The following is a 21,370-nucleotide window of genomic DNA, read 5'->3' as shown; positions in this document are numbered from 1 at the left end:
GCCTTAATCCACTTGACCATCACGACCGGACATAATGAGGTGATAGCCGAGGCTATTTGAACCACCCCACCGCCGGCACTCGGATAGTAATCTTGGGCATAGCATTTTACCAAATCACCTCATTCTTTGGGGCACACGTGAGGAACACAAATGCGAACAAGCCTGAATGGTCCCCAGGACAATATGCAACTGAAAACTCACACCCCAGAAGTGACTCGAACCCATACTCCCAGAAGCAACGCAACTGGTATGTACAAGATGCCTTAATCCACTTGACCATCACGACCGGACATAATGAGGTGATAGCCGAGGCTATTTGAACCACCCCACCGCCGGCACTCGGATAGTAATCTTGGACATAGCATTTTACCAAATCACCTCATTCTTTGGGGCACACGTGAGGAACACAAATGCGAACAAGCCTGAATGGTCCCCAGGACAATATGCAACTGAAAACTCACACCCCAGAAGTGACTCGAACCCATACTCCCAGAAGCAACGCAACTGGTATGTACAAGACGCCTTAATCCACTTGACCATCACGACCGGACATAATGAGGTGATAGCCGAGGCTATTTGAACCACCCCATTAAGGCGTCTTGTACATACCAGTTGCGTTGCTTCTGGGAGTATGGGTTCGAGTCACTTCTGGGGTGTGAGTTTTCAGTTATATATATATATATATATATATATATATATATATATATATATATATATATATATATATATATATTGTGACAGTAATCTCTTTCAAGAGAGATTTAGCTTGCTCTTTCCTACATCTCGTTACTTCTTTACGTCTGCAACATCAAGATACCACATTCAAGAATATTATAGAAGTGGAATAACAGACGTCTCTACTTGGGGGGCACATTCACTCCACACTCCCCTCCTCGCTGTCGCCGCACCACCCTCGTCGATCACCAAACTACCACTTCATGCCAACTCTCTCCCCATTAGTGAATCAGCGACTTCACGCGACTCCAGCGCCATCTGCTCGCCTATATATTGTCTTGCACGAGCAGTTGGCCTCAGAATATTCTTTGTGCTCTACAGCTGACGCTTCTATCTAAGCATACGTCTAGTATACTAAGTGGAGGTTTCAGCCAGTCAATATTTTCAGCACCATTTACTTATTTTTTTGTCTTGCTAATTGTAAAGTAACATAACCATTATTTTATTTTACATTGTGTTTTTATCTTTGTTTTGATCAGCACTGTACATAGCTAAGGGATTATCTTTATTTTGTTTCTGTTTGTTTAGAGTAAATTAAAGTTTCATTATTTATAAGATTTGTTTTGCGTGTTTTTCCCTCTCACTTTACCTCAGGATGACAACCGCCAACCAGTCAACTTTTTTTTCTCTTTTTTTTTTCTAATGTGATTGGCATTTCCACCAGCCATAGAGAAGACTGCCTTAACACCTACATTTCTCGTCACATTAATGGGAGCCTGTCGTAGGAGCTTCACCCAGGTACTGATACTAGACCAATCATTTTAATTTGTGGTAAGTGTACTTTCATAACTTTCAATAATTTTTATGGTGCTGTGTATTTTGTGCTTTCCAAGTGTAACATTTTATGAGTGTTGGATGACTGTGGATTACGTGGTGTCTGTTGGTCATAGTCACTCTCTTAATTGGTTGTTCATCCCTCGGTGTTATTACTCGTGTATTCCACCTTTCTCGTCCCTAGAATATTTCTCATTTATGGCAGATCACCCCCTTTGGTACCCTGGTACTTGGTTTGTCTTCGGGACACGTACCTTATCTTCTGCAATCCGACCGAAGGACGATATAGAGGGCCATAGTTCCTCTCGCACGGACTACGCGGTTCAGTTGGGACCTCAATAAGCAGTTCTCGTCACCAGTTGACACTCGCACCCCTACGCGTCGATCAGAGATTATTATACTTACCCAGGTAGGGAATTGGCATTCTTTTTACAGAGCACAAAGAACGCTAATTCTGTAAGTGTCATCTTGTTAAGTAGGAAACCTCTTGCTTCTGTCCTATAGAGACCCGGCAAGGTATCCCTACGCTTTTGGACTACCTTTCAATTTTGAAACTATCAAGCTTCATTTATTTTAGTAGGATTTTCTTGTCCTTATTCTCGTATATTGAGTACCGGGTATAAGATTTCCCTGCGTTTTGATTATTTACTCATTTAACATCTAATATTAACGTTAATTGTTTTCAATTAACGAAAATCTATGAAAACAATTAATTAATCTAATTGTCTAATTAGAAAAATCTAATAAAAAAATTAAGAAAAAAAATGCAAGGGATTGAAGATCAATGGCATTTTTTCTGAAGTAAAAATGTTAAGTAAAAGAATATTTACTCATGGTACATCATATACAAAACTTCTGGACAATGCATCAGCAATGACATCTGCCTGCCCGGAATATGTTTAATCTCCACATTAAATTCTTGTAGAAACAATGACCAGCGCAGAATTCGTTGGTTCTTGATTTTCATCATATTAATGAATACAAGGGGATTGTGGTCAGTAAACACTAACACCTTATTACCTGAAAGGTAAATTTCAAATTTCTTGATTGACAATATGAGACCCAACGCCTCCTTTTCTACCATTGAATAGTTCTTCTGGGCTGAATTAAATTTTCTAGAGTAATAATATACAGGATGGTCAATATTATCTAGACCAACTTGTATAAGCACAGCACCTATTCCAACATCTGAAGCATCAATATGTAAAATAAAAGGTTTATCAAATTGGGGACAAGCAAGAACAGGTGACGTTGACAATATGCCCTTTAATTAAGTTCTGAAATGAATTCTGGCAATCTTGAATCAACTTAAACTTTACTTGCTTTCGCAACAAATTTGTCAATGGGGCAGCAACTGTCGAAAAATTTCTACAGTACCGCCTATAGTAAGCACACATACTGATAAATCTTTGGACTTCCTTCTTTCTGGTTAACACTGGGTAGTCCACAATGGCTTGTATCTTATCTTGTAAAGGAATTATCTTACCTTGTCCTACTTCATGCCCAAGATAGGTTATAGTCCCTCTTGCCCAACTACACTTATTCATATTCACTGTTAAATTGGCGTTTTTCAACACCGTAAACAATTGCTTAAGGCCTGAAAGATGATTTGCCCAATTCTTACTGTATAAAACAATGTCGTCAAAGTAGGCCCTACAATCTGGCACATCCTTCAGTAAGAAATTCATGAGTCTTTGAAAGATGGCAGGTGCATTCCTCAAACAGAATGGCATGACGTTGAATTCATATGCACCATCAGGTGTAACAAAAGCAGTGACTTCCCTAGCATAATCAGTTAAGGCAGTCTGATAAAATCCCTTAGATAAATAAAGTTTACTTACATAATTAGCATGTCCTATTGATTCAATACTCCTCCAACAAGGGTAATGGAAATACATCAACAGTAGTGCTCTTGTTCAGTTTACGATAATCTATACACAACCTCCAGGTTCCCCCTAGTTTTGGCACTAACAAGCACGGAGAGCTCCAAGTACTTTGACTTGGCCGAATGAAATTATGCTGGAGCAGATAGACCACTTCTTGTTGTATAAGTTTCCTCTTTTCTGGGTTTACTCGGTAAGGATGTTGTCTAATTGGAGTGCTGTTCAGGAGCTATATGTCGTGTGTGATGAGGTGGGTCTGTGTGGGAACCTCCCCAAACAGAGATGTATGTTTGTCCAGCAGAACCTGGAACTCATCACGTTGCTCCTCCTGTAAATGACATAGCATCTCCCTCCCATTGGAACTGGAACTGAGAAGTTGAATACTAACATCATTTTCTTCACTACAATTTCCCACAGATGGTAACTCTTCCCTACTAAAACAAGCTACCACTTCTGGTGCAACATAAGCTTTTAACCTGTTAATATGCACATTCATTTTATGTTCTGAAAGAGTAGGGTTAAATATTTTGTAAGTTAGGTCTCCCACCTTCTCTACCACTTGGTAGGGTCCGTCAAACTTATGGGACATGGAAGTCCCCAAACGAGGTTTCAACACCAACACCAAATCTCCGACAACAAACGACCTGAGTTTAGCCCTGTACCTTTTGTCATGTCTTTGTTTCATGGCTTGTTGAGTCTGTTCCAGATGTTCCTTCGCCAACTCTCGAGCCTGACACAACTTGTCCTTGACCTCACTCAAGTACCAACCACTCTGAGGAACAGAGACATCCCCATCAACTTTTCTTGGAGCATTTTTAACGGACCTCTCACTTGGTGACCAAATACGAGCTCAAAAGGTGAACACCCCAATGACGCTTGTAACCCTTCTCTGGCAGCAAGCAGCACAAAGGGGAGATTCTCATCCCAATTACGTGGATAAGTTTCTCCTGTCGTCTTTAACATCTGTTTCAACGTCTGGTGAAAACGTTCAAGCCCACCTTGGCTTTGTGGATGATAAGGACTGGAAAATGTGTGCTGAATCCCTTTGGATTTGCAGAAAGTTTTGAAAACCTTAGAACAAAAATTTCCCCCATTGTCACTCTGGATAACTCTAGGCATTCTGAACAAAGAGAAAAATCGTTCAAGACACAAACAAATAATAACGGTTTCACACGGTCTTACCACTAAGTGATCAGTACAAAATATAACTTTCTCACGGGAAGCTGACTCGCTGACCACCACACAAAAAAATAATAACGGTTTTCACGGTTTGGTCCACCCACTGATCATTACCTCAATATAACATATCAGCACATATAAGTAATGATATAAGTACTGATATAAGCATACAAGTAATAATATATTATATAAACACATACAATTAATGATATAATATATAAGCACATACAAGTAATGATGCATGTAAATAGTAATTATTTTATATTTATATACGTATCCAATAGGGGTACGTAACACTTACTCTCATTCACGCAGCCGGCTCACGTCCATACACCCCAGTGTCCCACCCTTACACAGGCACCTTGCTTCTAGGTGGTTGGCCAGCGTCTAGGCTAAGCTGGTATAGCCTCGCACGGTGGCGGTCGTACACGGATGGCTTGGCGCGTTTTTCGTAACCTCCCACACAACACACGGCGCGGTTCGTACACCCACCGAGTGAAGCGGTGCGTTCCTACATGGATGGCTCGGCGCGTCTAACGTCTTTCACAAATTTCTATGGGAAAACTGCCCTGAACACTGGCTAGATATTTCCCCGTTCACTCGACAGCTATAAGGCACTAGCAGGATCAGAACGTCTATAATTATCACTGGGGTGCGGACCCACGAATCTGTTGCTGCTTGTATGCAAATTACTCACCTCCCAGATCTGTACCCATTGCACTCAATGTCTTTCTCCCCTTTGAACGACGACGCCGGGTGGATTCCAGTGCAGACGACGTCATAGATGAAGCAGGAGGTGGAACAGTAGAGTAGCCAAGCCGCCACGACGCCCTATACTTAATTTGACCGAATGAGCACAGGGAGCGTCAGGCAAAGTTGGCGGCTTGGTTCAGAATGACGCCTTGAGAGAGAGACGCCGGCTATTCCTGCGTCCTCCTCCAAAGAACCAATTAGGGGGAGGCACACATGTGCCTACCCCTCTCAACCAATCAGAGACGAGGTAACATGGCCCTAGGGCGACTCCAAGATTGCCGCCCAAGATGGCTGCTGGCCGTAGCCAATGAGAACAAAGCTGGTGGCGTGGGCCACGCTCGCCACACTGCATGGACTCTCCCGCGCAAATCCTCCATCGCTCTCTCTACAATGAAAGATGCTATTCGCCTATCTCTTTTCACAAACGCGCTACCACGGCCATGGTAGCATAAATGGATTGCTGATGACTAGGTCTCTCACAAGAGCCCAAACACAAGACGTTTCGGGAACGAGTTAACCAGTGTAGACCCGTGCACTTGCAAAGTGCACTGGCCACCACAGGCATGTAAAACCAGAGGAAGTAAGCTGGTGCAAACCCATTCCCTCATACACATGTGTAGGACGGTCTGTGAATTAGCATCAATATCACAGGATATTTAAGTGTCAAAGAACCCAAAAAGCCGGTTTTGGTCCTATGAAGTGCACAGCTATCATAATGATTTCTTATAACGTTAGATAAGAAAAACAATAAGGAGTTTTGGCAGCACCCCGAGTGCCACCAGAGGGTTAGGGAAAAGGGAAGGAGACAACCAGGAGAACCACGTGGACGACGAAACTCAGATATGATGACATCCTCATACTCGCCTATTATTTGTGCTTAACGGGGAAGCTGTTGGTAGGTGGTCTCTTTCGGTCATCAGTAAGGTGTGCAGATGGATTTTAAAAAATAGGGTAGAATATATCATAGTTCTTTAAAATCCAGAATATAGAGGTTTACGTTACACTAGCGTCTCCGTGGCTCAGAAAGAGAGGCAGGAAGTCCCAGATCAAAAAGAACTATAACAAGGTTAACCTATCCCCCTCCTCTTTCCCACCTACCTCCCAATCTAGCACACCAGATATATTGCATAATTATGTATGTGATATAACTATATAACCTGAGCTTGCAAAAGTATCTAAATCACCTTCAGTGGTTAAGTGCTTAACAACACAATTATTTCTATATCAGCTATCTTATCCTCTTAGAGTAGGAGACATAATTGTATGTGTGATGTGTGTGTATATGTATATAATATATATGTATATAATATATATATATGTATATAATATATATATATATATATATATATATATATATATAGGTGTATACTGGCAGCAGGTTTTCTTTCAAACATGTTTCATTGAATATGACCGCATATTCTGTATTTATTATTTTCTGGTTTAGGGCTTCTATCCCTCTAACTATTTTCTTAGCATCAGGGCTTAATTGAAATAGGAGTTCTCCAAAACTCATTTTCGTACTTTTAAGGTGAAGAAAAGAAGTGATTTACTATAGAGTGTATTACACTTATTTGTATAATTTGCACGACGTTTCGAACCTCCATGGTTCATTCTCAAGTGAACAGATCTTACAATACTAGTTGATTTTATACCCGCATTAGGTCAGGTGATAATACAATGAAGGTGAAAACATGGGGGGATACATAAGGGATAAACATAGGGGCTGCAGAAGGCTTATTGGCCCATACGAGGCATCTCCTATCTAAACACAAAGATTAATCCAGTGTAATTGGCCTGTTATGTTGGACATTGTCTTCTGTGTTGGCATCGATATGTTCTTGTCTTGTCCTTACTCTCATAGTGGGTAGAGTAAATAGTTCCGTGATTTGGGTGTTCATGGTAGGTCGCTCTATTCTTATGTGAATTGCCTCAAGAATTTGTAATCTTCTTGAATCTTGGGTTTTGTCTATTATGCAAGTATTCTTGTTCAACATTTCTCTTGTTAGAGTAATGTCATGGGCTTGTCTCATGTGATTCCTAGGGGCACCAGATTGAAGATGGCATGTCAAACGCCTCGTCAGCTTGGTCGACGTCATACCTATGTACTTACATTGAAGGTTACATCCTTCGTGGGGGCAAGTGTACATGTATACAACGCTTGACTGCTGTAGAGGGTTCTCCGTCGGCTTCGGGCTGTTTTTGATAAGGAGTTCGGAAGTCTTCTTGGTTTTGTAGAATATTATCAAGTTTATGTTTTGGGTAGGAGTAGTGCTTTTTACTCCTTTACGGATTATTTCTTTCATTATTCTTTCCTCTTTTATATGTTCACTGTGCATGGTTGATTTGTAATATAATTTTATTGAAGGTGTTGTGGTTTCTGTTCCAGGTTCTGGATTATACCAACGGTCCAAGTGTCTTCTTATAGCAGCGTTTATTTCCGCGTTGCTATATCCGTTGTTCATCAATACCTGAGTTACTCTTTCAAACTCTCTACTCACGTTGCTCCATTCAGAGCAGTGGGTAAGCGCTCGACGAATATAAGCATTGAGAACACTGGCTTTGTATCTTTGGGGGCACTCACTTCTACCGTTCAGGCATAATCCTATGTTGGTGGGCTTGGTATATACGTTGGTGCTTAAAGAGGTTCCTGTTTTTGTTATCAGTACATCCAGGAATGGCATACTGTTATTTTCACTATTTTCATGTGTAAATCGGAGTACTGACTCTCTCTCTAGATGTCTTTTTAGGTCAATTAGTTCATCTGAGAATATGCGGTCATATTCAATGAAACATGTTTGAAAGAAAACCTGCTGCCAGTATACACTAATATATAGATATATAGATATACATATATATATATATATATATATATATATATATATATATATATATATATATATATATATATATATATATATATATATGTATATATATATATATATATGTATATATATAACTGAAAACTCACACCCCAGAAGTGACTCGAACCCATACTCCCAGAAGCAACGCAACTGGTATGTACAAGACGCCTTAATCCACTTGACCATCACGACCGGACATAATGAGGTGATAGCCGAGGCTATTTGAACCACCCCACCGCCGGCACTCGGATAGTTATCTTGGGCATAGCATTTTACCAAATCACCTCATTCTTTGGGGCACACGTGAGGAACACAAATGCGAAATGCTATGCCCAAGATAACTATCCGAGTGCCGGCGGTGGGGTGGTTCAAATAGCCTCGGCTATCACCTCATTATGTCCGGTCGTGATGGTCAAGTGGATTAAGGCGTCTTGTACATACCAGTTGCGTTGCTTCTGGGAGTATGGGTTCGAGTCACTTCTGGGGTGTGAGTTTTCAGTTGCATATTGTCCTGGGGACCATTCAGGCTTGTTCGCATTTGTGTTCCTCACGTGTGCCCCAAAGAATGAGGTGATTTGGTAAAATGCTATGCCCAAGATAACTATCCGAGTGCCGGCGGTGGGGTGGTTCAAATAGCCTCGGCTATCACCTCATTATGTCCGGTCGTGATGGTCAAGTGGATTAAGGCGTCTTGTACATACCAGTTGCGTTGCTTCTGGGAGTATGGGTTCGAGTCACTTCTGGGGTGTGAATTTTCAGTTGCATATTGTCCTGGGGACCATTCAGGCTTGTTCGCATTTGTGTTCCTCACGTGTGCCCCAAAGAATGAGGTGATTTGGTAAAATGCTATGCCCAAGATAACTATCCGAGTGCCGGCGGTGGGGTGGTTCAAATAGCCTCGGCTATCACCTCATTATGTCCGGTCGTGATGGTCAAGTGGATTAAGGCGTCTTGTACATACCAGTTGCGTTGCTTCTGGGAGTATGGGTTCGAGTCACTTCTGGGGTGTGAGTTTTCAGTTGCATATTGTCCTGGGGACCATTCAGGCTTGTTCGCATTTGTGTTCCTCACGTGTGCCCCAAAGAATGAGGTGATTTGGTAAAATGCTATGCCCAAGATAACTATCCGAGTGCCGGCGGTGGGGTGGTTCAAATAGCCTCGGCTATCACCTCATTATGTCCGGTCGTGATGGTCAAGTGGATTAAGGCGTCTTGTACATACCAGTTGCGTTGCTTCTGGGAGTATGGGTTCGAGTCACTTCTGGGGTGTGAGTTTTCAGTTGCATATTGTCCTGGGGACCATTCAGGCTTGTTCGCATGTATATATATATATACATATATATATATACATATATATATATATATACATATATATATATATATATATATATATATACATGTGTGTATATCACGAAAATAAACACGTGATTAAGAATGTGACAATGTCAGACCACGGAGGAAAAATGAAACAGGAAATTTCCTTAAGTACTTTCGTATATTAATAATATTGACCTTTCGTATATTGACCTTCTGAAGATGTATTTAATATACGAAAGTACTTAAGGAAATTTCCTGTTTCATTTTTCCTCCGTGGTCTGACATTGTCATATATATACATATATATATATATATATATATACATATATATATATATATATATACATATATATATATATATATATATATATATACATATATATATATATATATATATATATATATATATATATATATATATATATATATATATATATATATATATGTTGTACCTATTAGCCAGAACGTCGTATTCGGCTTACTATGCAAGGCCCGATTTGCCTAATAAGCCAAGTTTTCCTGAATTAATATATTTTCTCTAATTTTTTCCTTATGAAATGATAAAGCTACCCATTTCTTTATGTATGAGGTCAATTTTTTTTATTGGAGTTAAAATTAACGTAGATATATGACCGAACCTAACCAACCCTACCTAACCTAACCTAACCTAGCTTTATAGGTTAGGTTAAGTTAGGTAGCCGAAAAAGTTAGGTTAGGGTAGGTTAGGTAGTCGAAAAGCAATTAATTCATGAAAACTTGGCTTATTAGGCAAATCGGGCCTTGCATAGTAGGGTGAGAAGTGCGGGGTGCTGGCTACTAGGTACGACATATATATATATATATATATATATATATATATGTCGTACCTAGTAGCCAGCACCCCGCACTTCTCAGCCTACTATGCAAGGCCCGATTTGCATAATAAGCCAAGTTTTCATGAACTAATGTTTTTTCTACTACCTAACCTACCTGACCTAACCTAACCTACCTTTCTCGGCTTCCTAACCCAACCTAACCTATAAAGATAGGTTAGGTTAGGTTAGGTAGGGTTGGTTAGGTTCGGTCATATATCTACGTTAATTTTAACTACAATAAAAAAAAATTGACCTCATACATAGAGAAAAGGGTTGCTTTATCATTTCATAAGAAAAAAATTATAGTAAATATATTAATTCAGGAAAACTTGGCTTATTAGGCAAATCGGGCCATGAATATTAGGCTGAGAAGTGAGTTCTGGCTACTAGGTACGACATTTATATATATATATATATATATATATATATATATATATATATATATATATATATATATATATATATATATATATATAAATGTCGTACCTAGTAGCCAGAACTCACTTCTCAGCCTAATATTCATGGCCCGATTTGCCTAATAAGCCAAGTTTTCCTGAATTAATATATTTACTATAATTTTTTTCTTATGAAATGATAAAGCAACCCTTTTCTCTATGTATGAGGTCAATTTTTTTTATTGGAGTTAAAATTAACGTAGATATATGACCGAACCTAACCAACCCTACCTAACCTAACCTAACCTATATTTATAGGTAAGGTTAGGTTAGGTAGCCAAAAAAAGCTAGGTTAGGTTAGGTTAGGTAGGTTAGGTAGACGAAAAAACATTAATTCATGAAAACTTGGCTTATTAGGCAAATCGGGCCTTGAATAGTAGGCTGAGAAGTGCGTTCTGGCTATTAGGTACGACATATATATATATATATATATATATATATATATATATATATATATATATATATATATATATATATATATATATGAAATATATATATATATATATATATATGTCGTACCTTATATATATATATATATATATATATATATATGTCGTACCTAGTAGCCAGAACTCACTTCTCAGCCTACTATTCAAGGCCCGATTTGCCTAATAAGCCAAGTTTTCCTGAATTAATATATTTACTATAATTTTTTTCTTATGAAATGATAAAGCAACCCTTTTCTCTATGTATGAGGTCAATTTTTTTTATTGGAGTTAAAATTAACGTAGATATATGACCGAACCTAACCAACCCTACCTAACCTAACCTAACCTATATTTATAGGTAAGGTTAGGTTAGGTAGCCAAAAAAAGCTAGGTTAGGTTAGGTTAGGTAGGTTAGGTAGACGAAAAAACATTAATTCATGAAAACTTGGCTTATTAGGCAAATCGGGCCTTGAATAGTAGGCTGAGAAGTGCGTTCTGGCTATTAGGTACGACATATATATATATATATATATATATACCTTATATATATATATATATATATATATATATATATATATATATATATATATATATATATATATATATATATTTCATATATATATATATATATATATATATATATATATATATATATATATATATATATGTCGTACCTAGTAGCTAGAACGCACTTCTCAGCCTACTATGCAAGGCCCAATTTGCCTAATAAGCCAAGTTTTCATGAATTAAGGATTTTTCGACCACCTAACCTACCTAACCTAACCTAACCTAACTTTTTCAGCTACCTAACCTAACCTAACATATAAAGATAGGTTAGGTTAGGTTAGGTAGGGTTGGTTAGGTTAGGTCATATATCTACGTTAATTTTAACTCCTATACAAATTTTTTTACCTCATATGTAATGAAATGGGTAGCTTTATCATTTCATAAGAAAAAAAATAGAGAAAACATATTCATTCAGGAAAACTTGGCTTATTAGGCAAATCAGGCCTTGAATAGTAGGCTGAGAAGTACGTTCTGGCTACTAGGTACGACATATATATATATATATATATATATATATATATATATATATATATATATATATATATATATATATATATATATATATATATATATAAAACGCACTTCTCAGCCTACTATGCAAAGCCCGATTTGCCTAATAAGCCAAGTTTTCATGAATTAATTGTTTTCGACTACCTAACTTACCTAACCTAACCTAACTTTTTCGGCTACCTAACCTAACCTAACCTATAAAGATAGGTTAGGTTAGGTAGGGTTAGTTAGGTTCGGTCATATATCTACGTTAATTTTAACTCCAATAAAAAAAATTGACCTCATACATAATGAAATGAGTAGCTTTATCATTTCATAAGGAAAAAATTAGAGAAAATATATTAATTCTGGAAAACTTGGCTTATTAGGCAAATTGGGCCTTGCATAGTAGGCCGAGTACGACGTTCTAGCTACTAGGTACAACATATATATATATATATATATATATATATTTGGTTTTCAGTCGCATATAATCCTGGGGACCATTCAGGCTTGTTTGCATTTGTGTTCCTCACGTGTGCCCCAAAGAATGAGGTGATTTGATAAAATGCTATGCCCAAGATTACCATCCGAGTGCCGGCGGGGAAGTGGTTCAAATACCTTCGGCTATCACTTCCTTATGTCCGGTCGTGATGGTCAAGTGGATTAAGGAATCCTGTAGTTACCAGTTGTGTTGCTCCTGGGAGTATAAGTTCGAGTCACTTCTGGGGTGTGAGTTTTCAGTCGCATATAGTCCTGGGGACCATTCAGGCTTGTTCGCATTTGTGTTCCTCACGTGTGCCCCAAAGAATGAGGTGATTTGATGAAATGCTATGCCCGTGATTACCATCCGAGTGCCGGTGGGGAAGTGGTTCAAATAGCTTCGGCTATCACTTCCTTTTGTCCGGTCGTGATGGTCAAGTGGATTAAGGCGTCCTGTAGTTACCAGTTGCGTTGCTCCTTGGAGTATGGGTTCGAGTCACTTCTGAGGTGTGAGTTTTCAGGCATATATATACATACATATATACATACATATATATATATATATATATATATATATATATATATATATATATATATATATATATACATACATATATATATATATATATATATATATATATATATATATATATATATATATATATATATATATATATATAGTAGCCAGAACGCACTTCTCAGCCTACTATGCAAGGCCCGATTTGCCTAATAAGCCAAGTTTTCATGAATTAATGTTTTTTCGACTACCTAACCTAACCTAATTTTTTCGGCTATGTAACTTAACCTAACCTATAAAGATAGGTTAGGTTAGGTAGGGTTGGTTAGGTCCGGTCATATATCTACGTTAATTTTAACTCCAATAAAAAAATTGACCTCATACATGATGAAATGGGTAGCTTTATCATTTCATAAGAAAAAAATTAGAGAAAATATATTAATTCATGAAAACTTGGCTTATTAGGCAAATCGGGCCTTGCATAGTAGGCTGAGAAGTGCGTTCTAGCTACTAGGTACGATGTAATGATCTGGGGCTCAGATCATTGGTTCTCCCTTCTCCCCTCTTTTCCCTCCCCTTCTCCCCTCCTTTCCTTCTCCCTCTCCCCTCCGTCCTTCTCCCCTCCCCTTGGCCGTCATTCGTCTCCTCCTCTTCCCCCCCCCCTGTCGCCCATTTGTCAGGGTCAAGAGGTTGACCTGAGGGTAGGGTGGTCGTGGATACCTTGGCTTCTCCCACTCAATTTCCCCACTCAGATATTTCCCTCTCCACCCCCTCTCATCCCTCTCTGTCCCTCTCAGCAGCGGCCTTCCCCATACCAGGCAGAGTCAAATGTCCCTACTCCTATCTTAGAGGAGACAGGCTTGAACATAAATTATCAGTTTTGTAAACATTGCTCGCAGGTGTCTGGGCTCCATAGACGCGCCTTGTCCCCCTTCTCTAGCTGGGGAGAGCTGACTCAATCTTCAGAAATTCATGTAGCTTTCCACGACAGATCAGTGAAGGTGATTGGCCTGAGATAAGGGCCAAGTCCTTATTGGCCCTAGAGAGCCAGACCTCAGGCCTACGTGTTAAATGGTTGGCCATTGCCAAAATAATGGGTGGAGCCCTGGGGCTGTATTAGATGGTGGGAGGAGTAATCCTTCCCAGCAATAGGTTGGAAAAACTAAATTTCATTAGTGTGTCTTGGGAGTGTATTAGGAACAGGGCCGCAAGCCCGTATCCTCGGGGCCGAGGGCAGCCATCAACATCTTGGCCGTGGTGCGGGTATTTAAGGTATAGTGCACTTGAGTTTTGTGTCCTCGGTAAATATCCATTGTGCCTCTAGGGAAATAGAATAGGTGATGTGTTCAAATTGTCTTAATTTACATGTTTCATAAAATAAATTGTATAGCTTGTCCAGTGGTATTCACTTAACTCCCCTTTGATATATTTTGCTACTTTGTCATTTTTAGGTGTTGTATTGGAAGCCCCCAGGTTCTCCTAACAATTAATCGATACTAAAGTTGCCCTTGGATTTAAATTAGTAACGTAAATTACACAAACTAATTTTCCAAAATTTATTTCTGAAATTCATATTACCCGGAGTCCCATGGTTACTGATTCCTTGCCTTCCTGGGGGATCGGTGATAGACACATTCAGGTATGGTTGGTCGGGAAGGTGGTGGCAGTGCTTTAATGGTTTTTATTTTATAATTAGTAATAAGCGAATAACCCTTGTCCTTGTGATCTCTCATAATCGTAATATACGCTTTCTGTTGTAATTCTCCGTCTCTCTTCACTCAATACCCCAGCTTAACGCTGTTACAGTCCAGCATGACCCCTCACTGGACTGCCACGTACATAAGAGGAATATTAAATGAGGAAGATACACCAAGGACAAGGGTTATTCGCTTATTACTAATTATAAAATAAAAACCATTAAAGCACTGCCACCACCTTCCCGACCAACCATACCTGAATGTGTCTATCACCGATCCCCCAGGAAGGCAAGGAATCAGTAACCATGGGACTCCGGGTAATATGAATTTCAGAAATAAATTTTGGAAAATTAGTTTGTGTAATTTACGTTACTAATTTAAATCCAAGGGCAACTTTAGTATCGATTAATTGTTAGGAGAACCTGGGGGCTTCCAATACAACACCTAAAAATGACAAAGTAGCAAAATATATCAAAGGGGAGTTAAGTGAATACCACTGGACAAGCTATACAATTTATTTTATGAAACATGTAAATTAAGACAATTTGAACACATCACCTATTCTATTTCCCTAGAGGCACAATGGATATTTACCGAGGACACAAAACTCAAGTGCACTATACCTTAAATACCCGCACCACGGCCAAGATGTTGATGGCTGCCCTCGGCCCCGAGGATACGGGCTTGCGGCCCTGTTCCTAATACACTCCCAAGACACACTAATGAAATTTAGTTTTTCCAACCTATTGCTGGGAAGGATTACTCCTCCCACCATCTAATACAGCCCCAGGGCTCCTACCCATTATTTTGGCAATGGCCAACCATTTAACACGTAGGCCTGAGGTCTGGCTCTCTAGGGCCAATAAGGACTTGGCCCTTATCTCAGGCCAATCACCTTCACTGATCTGTCGTGGAAAGCTACATGAATTTCTGAAGATTGAGTCAGCTCTCCCCAGCTAGAGAAGGGGGACAAGGCGCGTCTATGGAGCCCAGACACCTGCGAGCAATGTTTACAAAACTGATAATTTATGTTCAAGCCTGTCTCCTCTAAGATAGGAGTAGGGACATTTGACTCTGCCTGGTATGGGGAAGGCCGCTGCTGAGAGGGACAGAGAGGGATGAGAGGGGGTGGAGAGGGAAATATCTGAGTGGGGAAATTGAGTGGGAGAAGCCAAGGTATCCACGACCACCCTACCCTCAGGTCAACCTCTTGACCCTGACAAATGGGCGACAGGGGGGGGGGAAGAGGAGGAGACGAATGACTTATGTACGTGGCAGTCCAGTGAGGGGTCATGCTGGACTGTAACAGCGTTAAGCTGGGGTATTGAGTGAAGAGAGACGGAGAATTACAACAGAAAGCGTATATTACGATTATGAGAGATCACAAGATAACAGGATTAATACTGGGGAACATCGGGTTATTTCAATAGAGGCCGCGGTTATTACGACAGAGGGTAAGCGGTCATTACAACGACATATATATATATATATATATATATATATATAACTATATATAAATATATATATATATATATATATATATATATATATATATAATATACATATATATATATATAATTATATATATATATATATATATATATAATTATATATATATATATATATATATATATAATTATATATATATATATATATATATATATATATATATATATATATATATATATATATATATATATATATATATATATATATATATATATATATATATATATATATATATATATATATATATATATATATATATATATATATATATATATATATATATATATATATATATATATATATATATATATATATATAACTTTAGAACACTTTCCCACCAGGAGACTCGAACCCTAGCCAGCACAGAAGCCTTCCAGCAACTGGCATAACAGGTACGCCTTAACTTGCTCCACCACCTGCTTAGACCCCTAAAAGAGATGGTAATTTCGGAGTATTTAAATACACCAAAGATCACCACCTCCCAAGAGCACTAGAGCAAGTGAGGGGTCATTTATACGTTTATTTCATCAAGTCCCTGTTAATATGGGAAGACACAGTGTCTATGCTTAAAGCACAACTCTGCTAAACACGAGAGTGAAGTATACAACTTTAGAACACTTATATATATATATATATATATATATATATATATATATATATATATATATATATATATATATATATATATATATATATATATATATATATATCTTTTACTAATATCTGCAGGATCTTGGCAATAACAGAATTTGGGCTGTATAACCAGTGGGTGAAAACCAGAATTCCAAATGGCACTTCCTGCGCGAACCCTCCCACCAGGATCACCACCAGCTCGACGCTCTCTCTCAACAGTCTCTGGGTTATCCTTCTTAATATTTTTGTCTTGGAAATTCCATGAAATATGACCAAATATAAAGCTTGTCCTCCTATTTGAAAGGAAGAGATATAATGATTCATACGTTGTGGTCATTAAATCTTTGTAATGCCAAGTTATCTGTTGATAAGTGTTTATTTACTTCATAATAACATTTAATGTTTTATTTTCGCTCCACATTGTAGGGTATTTTTGTAGTGCTGGCGTGCGGCCTGATAGTAAGTGGATTCTGCCTGTGTCTTGAGGTCACCAGCGACCATCTCCTTCACTACTTCACCTCCACCAAGAAAGGATTGGACAACATCCTCTGATCTCTGACACCGAAGGGAAAATACAAGCCCAATATCACTAGAATTATAATTATTGTATCAAATCAAATCTTAAATGCCTAAACTTTGCTAAGGATAATGAATATGAAAGGAATACATAATTGTGTTTCATTTATATATGAAAAAGTCATAAAGTAAGCCATCATTGCAATATTTCTTAAATACCTGCAGTCCAAACACAAATATAAACTAAGCCTGAACGACGTTAAAAGGAATTTCAGAAAGAATAAGAATGATTATTAATTTGTATGTGTCAGTAAATATTTGTACATAACTTGAGTTATGTGTGACAGGTTCACCCAAGTAAACTGGGTGGTTCATTTACCGTTGACTTTCATGATCCCTAGACCGATCAAATGGTGGAAGCTTCTCCTCCAAAAATCACCAGCAGCTCTCAAACCATTGTCATGGGTGATTTTAATGCTAGACACACTAGCCTGGGTGACACTAAAACAAACAGGAATGGCAGGGTCTTTGTGAAATATTTATGAGATAATAATATGTCCGTATTCAACTTTGACTACTCTAACGTCATACACCTCATGGGTGGCAGGTTTGGTTATGCCATTGGTCACGGTCTCATCGATAATGCTGTCGGAGGATTAATTGTTCACGAACTAGTTAGTGACCACTTTGCCAAATTTAATTCATACACTATCAATGTCAGACCCTAAGCTTTGAAAAAAATAATTAATATCCCTGAAAATTTACACTTACGGGACATATGCATATGAGGACCTGGTCACTGAAGTAATCGCTTTTTATGACAATATTGTAAAATCCACAAGGCCCAAAACAGTGAGGAAGGGACAGAGGTGGTTCACTGATTCACGCCTTATGTCCCTGCATGACAGAGTTCTATTCCTAGCTGAGCAGTATAAAACACAAAACAGCTGACACCCTCAACATATTTCTTAAGGCCAGCCGAGAGTTTAGAGAGCTAAAGGAACAGGTGTATAACCAGCACTGAGAACAGTTTTTGTAAGGCATCAATCATGCAACATCCTCATCTCAAATGTCGAATAAAATTAAAAAGATTTCTCGTGCTAGCAGTCGTCAACTTGATCACCATTCACCTGTAGACTATGCCGACATGCTGCTTCAACAATATGGCTAGTACCAAAATAAATCGTAACTTGAATATTTAAATTGCCTGTAGTGAAATAGGGCCTGATGATAACTATGACATAACCCCCTTTGAAATTAAAAATGCACTCAAGAAAGGTAAGGGTACCTCTCCTGGAGAGGATGGCATCACATACAATACCAAAAGAGTACTTGCTGAGCTCCTAATTAGCCCTTTGCTAGAATTGTTCAATCAAAGTCTAAGGCAGGGTGTCTTACCTGAGCGCTGGACACAGGGACTCATAACTCCCAAACCTAATTCACAAAAATTCAGACCCATTTCTCTGACGTCGGGCATGTGTAAAGTTCTTGAGAGGATTATACACGACAGACTAATGTTTCAAATCAAGCCCCACCTTGCTCCTAACCTCTATGGTTTCCTTCCTGGAAGAAGCACACAAACTTGCTTTGCTGAATATTTTATCAGAGAGGGACCAAGCTCTCAGACGGCATTTATTGATCTCCAAACTGCTTTTGATACAGCAAACAGAGAAAAACTCTTAGATCAACTAGCCTCTTTTGGAGTTAGGGGAAGACTGTTGACATGGCTCAGGGGTTACCTGAGTAACAGAACCGCCTCAGTCCTTATCATGGGGGTCAAAAGTAAACTTTGTGCACCCTTTGAGTTGGGTACACCTCAGGGTGGAGTGCTAAGTCCTACACTGTTCAATGTTCTGATGTACAAATTAACAATTGACATTCCCACACTACTTAACGAAGCCGTCATCTGTTATGCCGATGACATAGGCATTGTTGCAAATACCCAAACTAGACTGAAAGCTCTACTGGATTCACTCGCTGCTAAAAGCATTGAATGGGGTCTTGTTATATCTATAACTAAATCCAGAGTTCTCCATCCCTAAGAGAAAACTCATGTCCCTATAACTTTCAAGGACAACCACCAGAACATTGAAACGTGTAGGCAGCACAAATACCTTGGAGTTGGTATTAACAATGACATTGTAAACGATCTATCGTAGGTTAAAATAAAAGACTATAACCACTGAAAACACTTACCGGTCAAGTGGATTAAGGCGCCCTGAGGATTAATGCTGATTAATTCATTAAGCACAAGAGTATTGGGATCAATATTAAATATGCTAGACTATTCTATATGATGTTTGTTAGATCTCTCGTTGATTATAATGCTTTGCACTTAATTAATTTCCCCTCCTCTGTGTTGGACAAACTTGAAGTAATATGGAATGAAGCCATGAGGATAATTCTTGGTGCCCCAAGATGCACAAGAATCATCAACATGAGGGAAGAACTAAGGCTTCCAACCATAATAGAGATAATTATGCAAGTCAATACAACATTTTGCCTGAAAGTCATGAGAAACCTTACATCTCCTGCATTGCTCAGAGACAAATTATTTAGTGCTGTTAACACCCTATTGACTGATGCCGACATACTAACTCACTCCTTTTATGATAAATGGCTGAGCAACAATGCCTACAATCTCATAAACTCAACATTCCTCTTAAGTACAATCTATCTGTCTCTGATATTCCTCTTTATCTGTACTCCACCATTCACGTATCATACACACCTGTCACCAAGAGAGGTAATGAGAATCTAGCTCTTCTCAAAGCTGTCACACTCGAAACAATTGCCTCCTCCATCGAGATTTTAAGATCTCACGAACACTGTGTCTACACCGACGGCTCAGTCCAATCTTCTACTGGAAGGGCTGCAGCAGCATGTTGGTTTTATAGAAATAATATTGGCACAAAGACTGTCAGTGTCAGGTTAAACAACTGACTGACCTCCACACAAGCAGAACTAGCGGCACTACAACTAGCTACCAGTACATTAACAAAAATTGGAGGAGGAATAACATTTTGTGATTCAAAGCCTGCTCTTCAAGCAATCGAAAATTTCTCCTCGGAGATCGACCACAAGAACCTCATACTACCAATTATAAATGACCTAATCGCTGCATAGAGCAAAGGATTTCGAATCTCCTTTGCATGGCTACCATCACACATAAACATAACCCGTCATAATGAGACAGACATTGTAGCCAAATTAGCGTGTAACAAACATGAAGTTGAATTAGATCTAGGTGTTCCCATCTCTTTTGTCAAAACTGTATTTTTCCAAACACTCAGGTCTGATAGGAAAGAAATTACTGACTTCCAACAACCTGAAAGCACTAGTATAAATAGCTATGATTTGTTCAGATCTGAAACCTATATCTATGGGCAGCACAAAACGTCGACCAGACTTTGCGACACAGTGGTTGCAAGGATCAGGTTGGGTTACCGTTACCTGTGGCAGGTGGCTGCAGGAGACGGATCTCCGAATTCTGAGCAATCCTGAGAGAAAAATCACCAACGCCAGGACACCAGGTCACACAGTGAGTAGGACAGGAGCGACTCGCCGGAAAATTTGCCTAGTTGTGCTTGTGGAGATGAAGTGCTTGTGGGGACTGGTAAGTGCCTCCTGATGTCTCAACACTGTGCAAGGTTTAAATATCATATCGTAATCACTAATGCATTCTCATTTTATGAGAGAATATAATAGTAAACTTGATAAT

At 38.8% G+C, this 21,370-nt stretch overlaps 1 protein-coding gene across 1 annotated transcript in view; it reads left to right on the top strand.

The window, feature by feature from the left end:
- LOC123750908 (glutamate receptor ionotropic, kainate 2-like) overlaps nt 1–17,766 on the top strand; it is a 285,687-nt gene extending 267,921 nt beyond the window's left edge. Inside the window, exons 13-14 of the mRNA XM_045733008.2 lie at nt 17,230–17,359; nt 17,560–17,766. Of these exons, the coding sequence (XP_045588964.1) occupies nt 17,230–17,359; nt 17,560–17,685 (256 nt within the window). The 3' untranslated portion in view covers nt 17,686–17,766. The remainder of the gene's footprint in view (nt 1–17,229; nt 17,360–17,559) is intronic.
- Nucleotides 17,767–21,370: the final 3,604 nt, after the last annotated feature.

The sequence above is a fragment of the Procambarus clarkii genome, chromosome 4 (assembly GCF_040958095.1).
Source record: "Procambarus clarkii isolate CNS0578487 chromosome 4, FALCON_Pclarkii_2.0, whole genome shotgun sequence".
Taxonomy (NCBI): Eukaryota; Metazoa; Arthropoda; class Malacostraca; order Decapoda; family Cambaridae; genus Procambarus; species Procambarus clarkii.
This window is presented reverse-complemented; position numbering and strand designations above follow the sequence as displayed.